Consider the following 16,767-nt stretch of genomic DNA (forward strand, 5'->3'; position numbering starts at 1 on the left):
TCCCTAGAAATGGTTTCTGTCCCAACACTACTCTTGTCCTCTTAACTACACATCCTGTACATAGCAACCCAGGAAATCTGTGGGAAACAAAAGTCTAATCATGTCATGTTCCTGCTTAAAATCTGTAAATGGCTCTCTTCACATTTAGACAAAAATTGAAACTTGGTGAAGCAGGCACACAAGGCATTTCAAGATTTAGCTTGCCTTGCCCTATAGTGCCACGTTTTGTTGCCAGTCCCACATGTGCATATACACTCTATGCTCTGGACTTGAACCGCTATGTGGGACCAGGGCCAGTTTGGCTGGCCTCTTCACATTTAATGACTGTTCTTTCAGTCTGGCCTGGCCAGGCTTTTGCCTAATGAATGCTCCCCTCATCTTTCAGGATTCACTTCCCCTGGGAAGCCTTCCTTTCTTGCCCCCATGGCATCCCATGTACGTCTGAAGAACTGAGTACGTCTGTGCACATCACCCAGGAAAATGGCACTCCTGCTCCTTGGGGTCAGGCAGTGGGTTTCAGCTCTAGCTTCTGGAGCCTCACCACAGTGTAGACATTCTGCAAATGCCAGAGCAAAATGAGGGGGAAACGAGTGAAAAAAGGGGAGCAAGAAAAAGCTGGCTGCCCTTCTAGATAGTGCAAGTTCCATTTCTAAAACTTCAGCAGTTAACAGAGAGCTACAGGTACATAAACACAACAACAGAAGCAGGAAAGAAATATAAGGAAGACAAAAATGTTTGAATAATTATGGTAAAAGGAAAATACAAAGAGATTTCCCTGACTAGGCCTTGTGAATCATTTCTCTTGCTGATTTTGGCCAGCATCCTTTTGCTGCAATAAGTCATACCTGAGAACCACCACATGTTGATTCACCTCCTAGTGAAGCAATGTACCTCGAATTAGGAATGTTTGATATATACTCAATATACCAAGTAGTATTTTTTAAATTCCAGAGCAAAACCATCACAAATATAGCCAAAAGATATGAGAAAGGTCCCCATGGTGGAGGCTAGAAGTCTGTTTGCCATGAGTTCTAGAGGGAGAAGATGTGGTAGAGGTGGTCAGGGAAATCAATGCTTATAGATGAGAAAGGGGTAAGGGTTGTCTAGATAGGAGGACAGAAAACAGAGGGCCAAGTCTGGGAGGAAACAGGAAGGACAAAGATTGAAAAACCAAGATTAGTTCCTCAATTAGCCATGTTTACTCTTTACTCAAGACAAACGGGCCCTTATACTGATCCTCTACTGTAGGATAATTCACACCCTTCATTCAAATAAACAAAAAAGACAAAGGCTAGCTAGGTGCTGATGACTCATACCTGTAATTCTATCTACTCAGGAGACTGAGATCTGGGGATCACGATTCAAAGCCAAGCTGGGCAGGAAAGTCCATGAGACTCTTATCTCCAATAAGCCACCAGAAAATCAGAAGTGGCACAGTGATGCAAAGTGGTAGAGTGCTAGCTTTAAGCAAAAAAGCTCAGGGACAGTGCCCAGGCCTTTAGTTCAAGCCCCACAACTGACATACACACAAAAAGACACAAGCCTTTATTACTCAGCTCCAGTTATCTTACATTTGGAGTACAGCAAAAAGGCCACAAGGTCATAATGGTTCAATGTTTAATTCCCACGACAAGGTTTGATGGCACCAAAGCTGGGCAAAAAGAAATGACTCTGATTTGACCATTACACAGTAAACATGAGCTGAAGGGTCACATGTATTCGGTAAGCATGTGCAATTGCTATTTGTGAATTAACATATGTGTAGAAGAAGCTAGGCAAAAGGAAACAATGAAAGAAATGGCAACACAGTGTGACCAATGCCTGTAAATGCCTAGGGAGCACGGTCAAAAACATAGCCTCCATCTTTTGGATGCGGTGGACAGCACTCTAACCCTATCCAGAGTAAGGCTTTGCAAAGCCAGCTACTTCTGTCCATTCACCAGTGCCCATTTCTATTGACACACCAAAAAAAGGAAACTACATGACTGCCAATCATCTCAGAGCGTAACTAGTAGGAAATACTTTGAGGTCCAAGCTCATTCCAGAATGTCACAGAAAAGTGGGAAGTGCACAAACACAAATCTGAATGAGCCATGGTACCCTGAAAGCAGTAAGCCCATGCAGGGTCAAAAGATGTAAAAGAGAAAAATGAAAAACCATTTCTGAAAATTTCTTTTCATTACCTACTACCACCTCCCTTATTTCCAACTTCTAGTTCAGATGCTTTCTAGATTTCATACTCTGACACTGAAGACTTTCAATGGGACCTTTATCAAAGTGCAACGCATGGTTTGTTAATAATACAACTAGTTTTTATACAGCATCTTTCTTTTAAAGGACTTAAAATGTTCCACATATCATCACAATCATTTTATAAATAGTCTTGTTGGGAGGGGAGGAGTGCTGGGTGATCATCCTTATTCCTTTACCTGCTGGGAAAATGGTGCACTAATAACAGAGCAGCTGACATTTATTGGGTACTTAGCAAGTGCCAGGCAGTGTCATAAGCACTTTACATTTAATCCTCACAAAAGCCCTATGGGGTAGAAGCTGTTATTATCCCCATTATAGATGAGAACACTAGAGCACATAAATATTATGTGACTTCCAAGGTGGCTAAGCAGGGATGTCACTGAGCCAGATTCAGACATGGGCCACGAATGTCATATTCTGGACTTTGCAAACAAATCCCTTCTGGGTCTCCCATGCTGCTCAGGCAATGGCAACTGGGTTTTGGGCTTCTTCTCTTTAGATCTAGACTTGTATGATATGAGCCTGTAAGCCATGAATTTACTCATAACACAAAACTTTCCTTTAAAATATTTTTTAAAAAGCCAGGCGCTAGCGGCTCACGCCTGTAATCCTAGCTACTCAGGAGGCTGAAATCTGAGGCTCATGGTTCAAAGCCAGCCCAGGCAAGAAAGTCCATAAGACTCTTATCTCCAATAAACCACTAGAAAACTGGAAGTGGGACTATGCCTTAAGTGGTAGAGTGCTAGCTTTGAACTGAAGAGCTGAGGGACAGCGCCCAGGCCCAGAGTTCAAGCCCCACAACCAACAAAAATAAATAAATAAATATCAGCCAAGGCTGTTGGTGGCTCATGCTTATAATCTTAGCTACTCAGGAGGCTGAGACCTGAGATTTGAGGTTCAAAGCCAGCCTGAGTAGGAAAGTCTTGGGAGACTCAACTCCAATTAACCACCCCAAAAGCTGTGGCTCAAGTGGTAGAGTACTAGCCTTGAGTGAAAACACTCAGGGACAGTGCCCACACCTTGAGTTCAAGTCCTAGCTCCAGCACAAAAAAAAAATCAAGAAAATCCATGCATGGTTGTAACTATAAATATTGTCATGTTTATGAATGTTGATATTAATTTAAAATCTATTTTATGCCACATATTCTATTAAATAGTGTAGTCCAAACTTTCTGGTCTATGGCCCATGATTACATGTAAGTAGTACACCTTAATACTAGGACCCAGGACATGTGCACACCACACACACACACACACACACACACACACAAACACACACACACGCTCTGGTCTATGGCCCATGATTACATGTAAGTAGTACACTTTAATACTAGGACCCAGGATATGTGCACAACACACACACACACACACACACACACAAAGACATGTTTCATAAAATGGTACTTATTATGTGTTATATTAATCATATTTCCTAGTGTATTCCATTTAAAGAACTGGTTGCACATATGTTCACTGATTTTATGACTCACTAATAAGTTGGGACTTATAGTTTAATATAATTTATATGATCTCTCTGATAATGCCACCTGGACAGAAAAGGAACAAGCAATAAATGAAATCAATTAAAGAGCTTTCCTACTGAAAATGTCACCTCAACAAACTATTTTCTGCAGTGCTATCAGGCCCTATTCACATCATGTATAGTTTTGATTTCTGCCTTTAAAAGATTGCTGTAATATCCAAAAGGATTGTGACACTGCTGGGAAATGTAGCATTTACTTAACATTACTATTGAGTTGGGTGTAATTTATGAGCATTAAGTCCAATTTCTAGTGTTCAGAAAGCAAAGATAAAACAAGAGAAGAAATGTTCTGGCTGAAAAAGAAATTGTTACTTATGAACCATGCACACTGCACTGGGTTGACAAATACAGAAAGAATAAGTTAATGGCTTGTGATGGCCTTGGTGTTGCTAAACAGCTGAAGGTCAATTCAAAGCTGAAGTCCACACATTGAGTGTTGAAAATTCTAATGGGGTGGGAGGCAAGAGAGCCAAAGGGGTGAACCGAAATAAGAAAAGCCCACCCACACTCCACTCACGCACAGCTGGCCTTGCCACCCAGCTCTCCTGGCCTTGGGGCCGAGTTCATGAAGCCAGCAGCAAGTTCCCTTAGGACTATAAATACTGATAAAGATCACCAAGATCCTCGGCAGCTGCTGCAAGTTTCTAATATTAACAATGATGTTTTTCAAGCAGGGGCCTTTGTATTGTTCGATGTGATCAGCCTTGGATTGTGCTCCCAGGAAACACCTTTTTGGCACACGCTCATAGTCCCCACTGGGGCAGTTTGGAAACTTTTCTTCCCCCTCTGTCTCTGAGGAATCGTCTTTTCTTTCCCAAACTGCTTTCCACGGAGGGCCTGGTGCCCCATCAAACCATTTGCCTTCTCAAGGATCCTGTTCTAGAAATGATCCCTTCTCCCTTTTGCATTGAAAAGAGGCAGAGCTTCCCCCCTTCTCTCTACAAATATGTTCATTTACCTTTCTTACCTGCTAAGGGAGAAAAACTTCTTCCTCAGCTATGCTTGCTAACCCTACATTTCTATTCCCTTTCCTTTTTCTGTTTAACCACCTACTTCCCTAAAGAAACAAACTGGTTTCTGTCTTTTCCACCCTTATGTTGTTTTCCTGGCTGGCAAAAGCTCAACAAACTTACACCAAACACTGCATTAAGCACTGAAAATATACAGATAGTGAAAGAAAGCTCCTCCTCTTTTCTCCTCTCCTTGACCATGTTTTCTTCCCCTAAACCCCTCTGCTTTTTCTTTTAATGTCACCCTATTCTCACCAAGACACTCAGGCCCCAAACCTGAGAACTTTGCAAATTCATACTCTTCTATGCCCTCTCTGAGCAAGCTGCTACTCAAGCCTGTGGAACCTCAACTCCTTTTCTACCCATGTCCCAGTTCAGAACTTACCTGCATCTGCCACACATCTCCTTGGCTTAGCTCTCTCTTTCTATCTGTTTTGTATGGTGTTAGCCTCAACTCTATCATCCCTATCACTTACCACAGACCCTTTAGTAGGTCTTTGTTTCTTCCTGAGGTTCAAGTCCCCTCCCCCAACAAGGCCCTCCATCAGATGACCCTAAATCTCCTTGCCTACTACTGCCAAACACTGCTGTTCATGATCTTAAGCACCCTGCAATCCCGCCAGCTTTCTTGTTGGGTTGAAGGCTAGGTCTTATTTCTGCCTTGAGTTCCACTTCCTCCACCTTCCTTTCCCACTGGAAATTATGTCTGTCCTTCCAGGCCCAAGACTAACAATGATCAACTCCATAGGGCCTCTTCCCATTTTCTTCCTATGAGATACCAGGGGACTGTCTTTACATTTTTCTTGCACCACTGAATGTAAATGATCATATTCTGGAGCCCTGTATACTTCTGCTGGACTGTTGCTTCCTGCATGTGGCTGGGTAGTATGCATCCTGTAGCACGCTCTTTAGCTTCCCTCAATGCTCCCTGACATCACCCAACACTGGACTCTGAAATGAACACAATTTAGAAAACAGTTGCACATGCTGACTTGCATCTCTGGAACTAGCATTTTAAAAGCAGTGTCAGTAGTGGATCTATTTTTTTTCATGCTGGTACTGGAGCTTGAACTCAGAACCTCACTCTTGGCTTTTTTTTTTTTTTACTACTTCTGGCTTTTTGCTGGTTAGCTGGAGATAAGAGTCTCAAGGCTTTTCCTGCTTGGGCTGGCTTCAAACCCTGATCTTCAGATTTCAGCTTCCTGAGTAGCTAGGATTACAGCTGTGCCTGGTAACCAATTACGTGCATAATGTATTGTTTTGGTGACTGATTCAAACATTTTGCTTCAGAGGATGACTTTCAATAGTTAAAACTGAGATAAGGCAATTTTTCAAAAACTTTATATGAACTATTCAGTTCATATGTTCCTCCTCTTGGATGTGTGACATGTTGGTATCTTTAAGGAGGAAGTAAGGACTGCCAGCACAGATAAATAAAATATATAGCCATGTACTACAACCTTTAAAAGCCAAGCCCTTTGTGATGACTGCACTGCTAGCAATACAGAACTCTATGTTCTGATACTAGATGCATAATATTCAGAAACATTCATCCCGTTTGTTTCTATGTACTGATTTTTCCATCATTTTTGACTAAAACTGAGTTCAACCAAGAACTTGTCATTAGAATCAGATGGCAGTGGCTCAAGCCTGTAATCCTAGCTATGCAGGAGGCTGTGATCTGAGGGTCACAGTTCAAAGCTAGCCAAGGCAGAAAAGTCTGTGAGACTCTTATCTTCAATTAACTACCAAAGAACTAAAAGTGGAGCTATAGCTCAAGTGGAAGAGCACTAGCCTTGAGCACAAAAGCTCAGGGACAGTGTCCAAGCCCTGAGTTCAAGCCCCAGGAGCAACACATGTACACACATTAAAACAAACTGCCAGCTGGGCGCTGGTGGCTCACACCTGTAATCCTAGCTACTCAGGAGGCTGAGATCTGAGGATCAGGGTTCAAAACCAGCCCAGGCAGGAAAGTCCCCCTGAAACTCTTATCTTCAATTAACCCTCATTAAACCGGGAGTAGCACTGTGGCTCAAGTGGTAGAGTGCTAACCTTGAGCTGAACAGCTGAGGGACAGTGCCTAGGCCCAGAATTCAAGCCCCACGACCAACCGAAAAACGAACAAGCAAACAAAAAAAAAAAACCTGTCGTTATAAAACTGTCATGCAGAGGTTGGCATGTAGTTCAATGCTAGAGTCCTTGCTCATCTACCATGTGGGAGGTAGGCTCTTGCTTTGATCTCAAGCATTCTAAAACCAAACTACAAAAACCCTCCCATGCAGGAGTCAATCTTGCATAGAGGTAGGAGGATTACTGGCAATAGACAGTTACCACACAGCTATTCCATGACAAGGTGAGTTCCAACAGAGGCACCTGAAGAGTCTAAAACCTAGATAAGAGATGAACTCTCTCTAGGGGTTCACACATGGCATGGAAAGAGCCTCAGATTGAGCAAGACATTGAAACATCAACATGTGCATGATGGGCATTACGGAGACACACAGGCTGTGGGTAATGGTAATAACAAAGTCCAATCTGAGAATGGACTCTGCAGGTCAGAGGAGTGCTGGGCAGTCCTACATGCTTACAGTGGGGGGAGGGTGAGCCATGAAGACTGTTTAAGAAGTTTTTTTGGGAGGTGACACGGTGACATGATTATATTTAAAATAAAAACAAAAGCCATGTAACTCCTCTTACAATAAAAAAAAATTTTAAAAAAAGCCACAGAAGCCACATACTGGCGACGTTGTATAGGATGAGTCAGAAGGGTAAGGAACTGAAAGTTTGGAAGCCTGGCTTAAACTAGGAAGCACAAGTAGAATTAGGGAGAAATAGTTGAGTTACTCAAAATTAGACCCATAGGACTTGGAACTGACACTCCTATGGGAGGCAGGACAGAAGAATAAAAACAAGTGACTTCAGATCATTTATCCCCAAGACTGCAGGACACAGAGGGCAGACAGTAGACTTCACGAACTGCAAGAAGTTAGCTTGTGATTCATATGGACCCCCAGAAGAAGGGAGATTACACCAGTTATGCTCATCCAAAGGCAATATCAAGGCTAGGTTTAAAAGTCACCTATTTACATCGCAGTGATACCTTCAGCTAAGACAATAACTTAAACCACAGAGGCCAACTCGGTAATGAGAAGAGAAGAAGGGCGAGAGTGAAACATTGAAAAAAATGTTTATTCTGAAAGAAAAGACAGTGATAATGGAGTCTCACAAGGGAAGAAACAAAAAACAAAAGACTTTCAAGAGGGCACCAGTGGCTCAAACCTATAACCCTAGCTAGTCAGAGGGCTGAGAGCTGAGGATCATAGTTCAAAGTCAGCCCTGGCAGAAAAAGCACAAGTGAAGCTGTAGTTCAAATGGTAGAGGACCAGTCTTGAGCAAAAAAAAAAATCTAAGAGACAGCTCCTAGGCTCTAAGTTCAAGCCTCATTACTGGCACATTGCCACACACACATACCCACAAGTTAATTCCAATTGATCAAAGATCTTAATGTAAAATCTGAAACATTGAAACTACACAGGAAAACACATAGAAAACTGTGAAATATATAGGCATAGGTAATTATTTTCTGAATAATTTGGATTCTTTCCAACTTCCCAGAAAAAAATGAAGAGCAAGAATAGACAAATGGGACTGCATTGAATTAAAAGGCTTCTGCACAGCAAAATAAATAATTATCAGAATCAAGAGAGAACCCACAAATGGAAGAAAAGATCCAGTTATTCAATGGAGAAAAGATTAATATCCAGAATATACAAAGAGCTAAAAAAAAAAAAAGCAGCGAAAGAACAAACAATCTGATTAACAAATGGGCAAATGAATTGAACAGACAGTTTTCACAAGGAGAAATACAAATGGCTAATAAATACATGAAACAATGTTCAATATCCTTTGTCATAAATAAAATGCAAATCAAAACTACAGTAAAAAGCCAATGCCTATGGCTCATGACTGTTATTCTAGCTACATGAGAGACTGAGATCTGAAGGATCATGGCTTGAGATCAGCAGGCAGAAAAGTTTGCTGATTTCCATCTCCAAAATAGTCGGCAAACAAGCAGGCTGGGAGTTGGCTTAAGCGATAAATCATTGGCTCATCTTAGTCAAAATGGTGGGAAAATGGAGATTTCATACACTTATTGGTGAAAATGTAAACCAGTAAGTGCAACCACTATGGAAAGCAGCATGAAGGCTCCTCAAAAAAACTAAAACTAGTTCTACCATACAACTCTGTCATAGCAAGTTTAGGCCTCCCAAAGGAATATAAATTAATTTGTAGGAAAGATATTTGCATAGCCATGCTTATTACAACTCTGTTCATAGCAGTCAAACTGGAATCAGCCAAATTGTACAACTGATGAATAAATAAAGACTTTATGATAACACACACATACACACATATACACAGCATGGACAATTACTCAGCCATAAAGAAAAATGGAATCATGCCATTTGCTGGTAAGTGAATTGAGCTAGAGATATTCACGCTGGGCCAGATAAGCCCAGCTCAAAAAGCCAAATGTCATATGTTTTCTCTCATTTGTGGATAATGATGATGATGATAGTAATGATGGTGATGATGGTGGTGGTGGTGGTGGTGGTGGTGGTGGTGCCAACAGTAATGGTAACGGAACATGAATGTAAAAGGGGGACTGTCTAAAAGAGGACCAGTGAGATGGGATATTGAGAGATTAAGGGGACAGAGGATGTTATGTTTGATAAAGGGGGTGGGAATGGGAATATGGTAGAAGAGTTGAATTTCTAGTAAGTTCACTCACTGTATGCATGTATGGAAATATCAAAATGGAACCCCCTCATATTACAAATGTATGCTAACTCAAAAGTTAAATAATAAAACAAGTGTGTGTGTATGTGTGTTTGTGTGTGTGCACGTGTGTACATGCTATACAGAATTATCTCTTTAATCTCTCTTTAGCAGGCTTTCACCTCTAAGTCTGAGATTCAACCAGAGAGGGAGGAAAATGGTAAAAAGATGCAGGCAAAGCACAGCTGGATAAAGGAAGACAAGACCAAGGAAGAATATGAAGATTAAACAGTGACATTCATGGAATGGTCTGGTTTAGGCATAGAGTCCAAGTGAACTTACTCTAGCAGTTTGGTGAAAAGAAAGGAAATGTTATTATATATAAAACCAGATCATTACTTGGACAAAGTCATATATTCTAAGTAATTTAGTGCCTAACCCAATATGCAAATATATATTACATGCTATCAAATGGTAACTGAAACCTCATTTTTAATCAAATAAATCTGTCCTATGGATCTTCTGCCTGCCATACATGTACAATATATTTGCATTTTAAAAATGTATTTGCTCAAATGGTATTTACATTCAGAAGATCTGTCCCATTTATAACTGGAGCCACAAAGGCCTGCTGTGCAGTACTCAGTGCCAAAGTGAAGACCATGAACTTTGGAAGGAGACCCCAGAGGACTGCACCAAGACATCCCATCTCCTCACTAGGACAGATGTTCTAAAGGGCACACTCAGGGCCAGAAAACACATGTCACCCTGTGTAATGTTCTCAGGCTTTGGGGCTCCTACCTGCCTCCTGATCTGACTAAGACTAACAGGAAAAGTCTACTGCCTCTCGGAATTATTACATCAGATATTAATAAGATTCCCCCCCCATACACATCACATAGGGAAATGCAGAGCTGTGAGTGAAGGAAAGAGAAGCCCACCCCAAACACAGTTTTTACACTTCTGACGCTTAGAAAAGTCTTAGAATTTACCAGACTGTGGGCCAGAGGAAAGGCATATTTCATGAGGCTCTCAAACATATCTCTTCTGCTGTGGCCTTCCTGTTTCAGTGCAAACCTCAGGTTTCTCAGATCCTAGAGACAAAGCAGAAATTGGACAGTTCAGTGTTCAAATAAAGTGATAATTAACAAGAATTCATCTGTTTGATTAAGGAAGAAGGCTCACTTACCTAAAAGGGCAATTAAACTAGACTACTAAGAAAATGACTTTGCTTTATATGGTATTTTGGGTCCGGTCATGGGGCCTGAATTCTGGGCCTGGGCGCTGTCCCTCAGCTCTTCAGCTCAAGGCTAGCACTCTACCACTTGAGCCACAGAGCCACTTCTGGCTTTTTTCTTTTTGCTTATGTGGTGCTGAGGAATCGAACCCAGGGCCTCATGCATGCAAGGCAAGCGCTCTACCACTGAGCCACCTTCCCAGCCCCTTTATATGGTATTTTGAAATGCCAGGTTGAAGAACACCTGAAAATATTCCCATTATAGACATGGTATAGTAAATGATAAGACAAGGCCACTAACACAAAGCCATTAACATTGAAATTATTTGATAGAAAGAAAAGAAAAATCCAACCTTGCCATGTACATCATTTACTGAGTCTGTATTCACTTGTTTTCAAGGTATGGTTAATTATCAATCAGTATTTCCACAATAAAATGCTTTAGGGGACCTGCTATCAAATATAATCTCTAATCTCAACATTGTTAAACATATCATTAAAATACAAGCATTCTCATCTTCAATGACTGGCATTTAACCTTTCATATTAGTCATGTAAGTATATTTTTACTATCCAACTTTACGTTCACAGTTTTATAAAAACCACTTTTAATTAACCAATATTAGTAATAAGTTTATTTCCAGGAACTGTAAATTAATGCACAGCACAAACCCAGAGTTTAAGGTAGTTTTCAAGACTAATAGACAAGAAAGGGGTGTGTGTGGGGGGGTATGTACTGGTACTGGAGCTTCAACTCAGGGCCTCAAACTCCCTCTTGGATTTTTTGCTCCAGGCTGGTCCTCTACCTCGAACTTCTGGCTTTTGCTGGTTAACTGAAGATAAGGATCCCATGGACTTTTCTGCCCAGGCTGGCTTCAAATTGTGATGCTCAGATCTCTGCCTCCTGAGTAGCTAAGATTACAGGCATGAGCTACCATCATCCAGTGACAAGAAAGCCTTTAAACAAAATCCAAATGGGAAAAGTTCCTGTAAATGCTGATTTGTATTAGATATAATAATATAATAGTTTTAGTTTCAAGGCTCGAAGATACGATTATTTTTAGATTGCCTCTTAAAACAAGCCGGTGAAAGCACATCATACTCTATCACAATTTCAATTCTCACCTCACAAAAATAAGCAATGGGCTAGACCCTGGGCTATCTCAGGAATGAGCCCTTCTGGATATCCTAATACTCATATTTTTCAAGGTGTTTTAAATTTGTCATCTTAATTCTTCAGTCTCAAGGAGTAGCAAAGGCTTTGCATTATCAAGGTATCACAAAAGGTAAAGGAAGTATGGACTAGGTTCTGAGACTGCTAATGAATGACCTGAGATTAGATGCATCTGTTGGGTCTAGCCTGCTCCAGAATTGTGCACAGGCTTGCACTTTTGATTTGTGAGGCTGAGAATGGAAGCCAAGGTCTCACATATGTTATGCAAGTGTTCTACCATTGAACTGTGCCTCCCACCCAGGCTTTCATTTCTAAAAGCAAGTAACTGAACCAAGTCCAACAACCAGTTTGCATCATGTCCCAAGAAACTGGGATGTCAGCTGTTGGTTAATGATGCAAACCAATAGTCAGATAAAGGGAAAAATAATTTCAATAGCAAGAGATATGTTGAAAATGGTTTGCAAGCAGCCACTGGCACAGTATTAGACAGCTTCAGACCTGTGCGAAAGCTTCCTCCTACCAGCCATGGGTCAGTGGTAGCTTGGCAAAATCATTCCCTTAACTAGATGGCCAGAAATTAAGACTATCTCCAATAAATAATTATTCTGCTCAGTGATTTAGACAAGTATTTTTCATGTGCCAAAGCACAAGTGATGCAAGAAACTTTGTACCATCCGATTCAGATGCAATTAAAGACAGAAAAGAATCATCTTTTCCTTGCCAACAAGAAAAATCGAAGTAGAAAAAGCAAATGACTCAGAGGTGGCAGATCACTAAATCTGTAACAGAAAAGGGAGCACACACTAACAGGTAAGTTGCATCTGGTTTTCTGAGTCATCATGGAAGGGCACTTGGGGAAGATCTTGTGGCACAAGGGTCTTGCGGTCAGAGTCTCACTTACTTATCAACTAGGCAGGTCCTATGGTGATGCTCAAAGCTGACTTACTGAGACACCATTTCTAAGGGAAAACACATTATCACTTCCAACTTCAAAATACCACTCTGTCTTTAAATAGAGTAAATGTGAGTGAGAAGGAGGAAAAAAAGAGAAGGCAGTATGATTTTGCTCTTCAAAAAGAAGCAAACACTAAATGGGCACCGGGGGCTGGTATGGGACCTACAGGGTAAGAATTTACGTTGCTGTTGCTGGAAAAGGTCCTCTGGGATTAACAACCACCATGTGAATGTTGCTCAGATTAGAATAAAAGCCAAAAGATGCTGAAGAGGGAAGAACAATGGGAAAAATTCAGCTCTATATTTTTTCAAAAGTGTCTCTTTCTAGAATTGGGCATTTTGGTATGGGGATAGTCTTCTGACACCTGTATCTGGAAAGCAGGTTTCCTTATGCAACAGCTTATTCTATTGTTTAGGAAATGCTTATGCCACTGTATATAGATCTGGACTTGCCACTGGTGAAGTCATCCTGGCAAAGCTACCTGAGTCTTGCAACCTAGGCTCCCCACCTCTAATATGTCCAACTTTCAGGATGGTGCAGAGGACCAAGTGCAAAGCATCTCTCATGTATCTAGATAGACACAGATGCCCAATAAACAGTTACTATAACAACTATTCCTTATATTTTTTCCCATTCATCATCCCCATACAAAATAGTAGACCAATATGTCTGAGAAATAACTGATCAGTTATTATTCGGTGACCACAGTGGCTCCATTATATGACAACTTTCTCCCCAGGCACCTTTGAAAATCCCAAATCATAAGGGAAGATCCATTTCTTTTTTTATTAGTAGTACTATAAATATTATTATTGTTATTTTCTAGGACCTTAGATGAACAAGATAACCTCGACTTTCTAAGCCCACATAAGCTTTCTAATAACATTTCACATGTAAGTGCCTTTTGATTTGTGCAGGAAAATACTGAATCTCTTACTTTACAAGTAATATCTAGACCATAGGCATTTTCTCCTCTACTTGACGCGCCTCCCATTTTTTCAATCCTTGAGATCACACCCAGAGGAACATCAAGTATGAGAGCAGAATCCTGTAATGGACAAAAATACAAAGGTCAGTATTTCTCTCAGTATCATGTAAACATCAAAAACATGTGAAAATAGTCATTGCTTTTGTTTTTTTTTAACCTTGGCCCTTTTACCACTTTTATGAACAAATATATGCTGGTGAGACCACACAAATAAGCAATCATGTAGACGGTCTAGTATGTAACCAAAAGGCATCCTCAAACACTTGTCATTGTGCATTTCCCCAGGAGATGAAACTAGGAAACTAGGAACATCACTTCAGGGCCCCAAGAAGCCACTCAGAGCCTGTTTCTATAGCCTGTCTTCCACAATGATCTGCCTTCTAGCTAAGTGAGTTCCTTCCCCATTCCTTCAAACACTTCATCTATAATCAGGTTATTTGTTTTGCTCAATGTACTACTTTTGCTTAGAATAACCTGTCTTTTCTAACTACCAAAATTCTCCCCACAGCTATATCCAGGGCTCAGCAAGCATCAAATCTAATGCAGCCTTGTTTCCCAATCAGATAAAGCAAAATTAATTACTTCCTCTGAAATTGCACAGTACTGAGTCACAGTTCTGTTACATCATTTGCTTCTCTCTGCTTTGTTAGAAGAAGATGACGTGTGTATTTCCCTGTTGTCCCAGGCTGGGGTGCACATCCCAGAGCAGAAAGGCCCAAATACACAGCAATGTTTCCTCAGAGCTGGCTAGCCAAGGCTGGCTTCAAAATGGTCCAGGAGACTACTGCCATGATGGAACCATCCCATAATCACTGCAGTTGCCAAATATGAACACCTTGTCGGTGTGAACACCTCCTGCCACAGAGGTTTTACATGCACACTCTCATTTATTTCTCAGTCCTTCCAGGTGAAAGGTGAAGAATCTCTATTTCCTCCAGAGGTAACCAAAGTTTTAAAAAGCTTCCGTAACATGTTTAGCAAATAAAGGGTGAGTCCAAGATTTCAAGGCAATGGGAACACACTAAAAGAGCCATGAAAATAGTTTCACCCTTTCAGCCCTTTGGCCCAAGGCTTCAGTCTAGCAATTTACAGCTAGCACTCAACAGGAGTACAAACCTATGCGCATGAAGACATGTCTGGAAAAATAAGCTTAAGTAGAAAAAAGCAACATGCAAAATACACATCAATTACAATAACCTAAAATATATATCTATATGAAAGGAGATATGAAGGGCTACATGATTTTTAAAGCAAACTATTAATAGATAACTTTTGACAATGAAGAATAAAAAATTTTAAGCTGAGCACTGGTGGCTCATGCCTGTAATCCTAGCTTCTCAGGAGGCTGAGGTCTGAGAATCGAGGTTTGAAGCTAGCCTGGGCAGAAAAGTCCCCATGAGACTCTTATCTCTAATTAACCACTTAAAAGCCAGAAGTAGTGCCATGGCTCAAGTGGTAGAGCACTAGCCTTGAGCATAAAGAAGCTCAGGGACAGTGCCCAGGCCCTGAAGTCAAACCCCACAACCACAACCACCACCACCAACAACAACAAAGAATAAAAAGTTTTCAAAGGTGATTGAATATTTTTTCTTTGAACATTTCCTCTTAGACAGTAAAGTATTTCCTAGCTAGAGCCCCATAATAATCCAGGCTATTCGGGAGGTGAATATTGGGAGGCTTATGGTTCAAAGCCAGCTCAGTCCAAAGTTTAAGACCCCAATATCAATCAATACCTGGATATGGTCATTTGAGTTTGTACATTTGGAGGATTGTAGTTCCAGGCCAATCAGAGCAAAACATTTTATGAGATTCCCCCATCTCAACAGATGGTATGTGTCTGTTGTCCCAGCTATGATGGGAAGTATAAAAACTGAAGTATCACAATCCAGGACCCTGAATCCCTGTTTCAAATATAACTAAAGCAAAAATGGCTGTAGGCAAGGCACAAAAACAAAAGAAACTATTATCCATTTCTTCATTATATACACACACACACACACACACACACACACACACACACACACACACACACACACACACACACACAGCTTAAGGGCTATCAAGAAATTGAAGAACCTGTAAGAATGTAGTGTATCCATACCAATGAACAGCACTCAACAACAAAAATGAAGGGATTAAGGATATTTGCTGCCTGGAAGAACTTCAATAAATAAAGTCAATTGCAAATGTCACATGCTGTAGGATCCTATCTATATAACATTCATTTTTTTGATTGGTTGGTTAGTTTATTTTGCTTGTTTTAGGGTTTTTTGTTGTTGTTGTTCTGGGGATTTGTGTTTGCTAGGCAGGTGCTCTACCACTTCAGCACACCTCCAGCTGCTCACTTAGCTTCTTGAGTCTGTTCTTTTATATGTTTCTGAGTAGTAAACAAATGGTGTCATTGTGCCTAGTTTTGTTTTTGTTTTTTTTACAAACTGCTTCTTTAGGGGGTCATACTGGGGTTTCAACTCAAGAGCCCTGTGCTTACTAGGCAAGTGCTCTATACTTGAGCTATGGTTCCAACCCTTTTTGCTTTAGTTATTTGGAGAATAGGGTGTTGTACTTTTATCCAGGTCTATCTGGACCCATGCTAACTATGCCTCCATGTAGCAGGAATGCCAAGCATGTAATACCACATAGTTGATCAGTTCAGATGGGTGTCTCTGTAACATTTTGCCTAGGTTGGCTTCAAACTATGATCTTGCTCATCTCTGCTTTTAAGTAGCTAGGATTATAGGAGTGATCCACTACACACATCTGATTGGTTGGTTCTTTGGCAGAGGGTCTCATTATGTACCCCCAGGCTTCTTGGAACTTACTATGTCATC

General features: G+C 40.8%; 1 protein-coding gene across 7 annotated transcripts in view; it reads right to left on the minus strand.

Annotated features, from left to right (window-relative positions):
- The window catches only part of Mtm1 (myotubularin 1), an 89,773-nt gene that overhangs the window by 34,743 nt on the left and 38,263 nt on the right, over nucleotides 1-16,767 (minus strand). For all 7 annotated transcript variants that reach the window (XM_013025986.1, XM_013025988.1, XM_013025987.1 and 4 more), the window contains 2 exons: nucleotides 13,889-13,999; nucleotides 10,578-10,679 (listed from right to left, as the gene is read on the minus strand). In XM_013025986.1, the coding sequence (XP_012881440.1) occupies nucleotides 10,578-10,679; nucleotides 13,889-13,999 (213 nt within the window). The remainder of the gene's footprint in view (nucleotides 1-10,577; nucleotides 10,680-13,888; nucleotides 14,000-16,767) is intronic.

This window comes from Dipodomys ordii, unplaced genomic scaffold, assembly GCF_000151885.1.
Source record: "Dipodomys ordii isolate 6190 unplaced genomic scaffold, Dord_2.0 Scaffold89, whole genome shotgun sequence".
NCBI lineage: Eukaryota > Metazoa > Chordata > Mammalia > Rodentia > Heteromyidae > Dipodomys > Dipodomys ordii.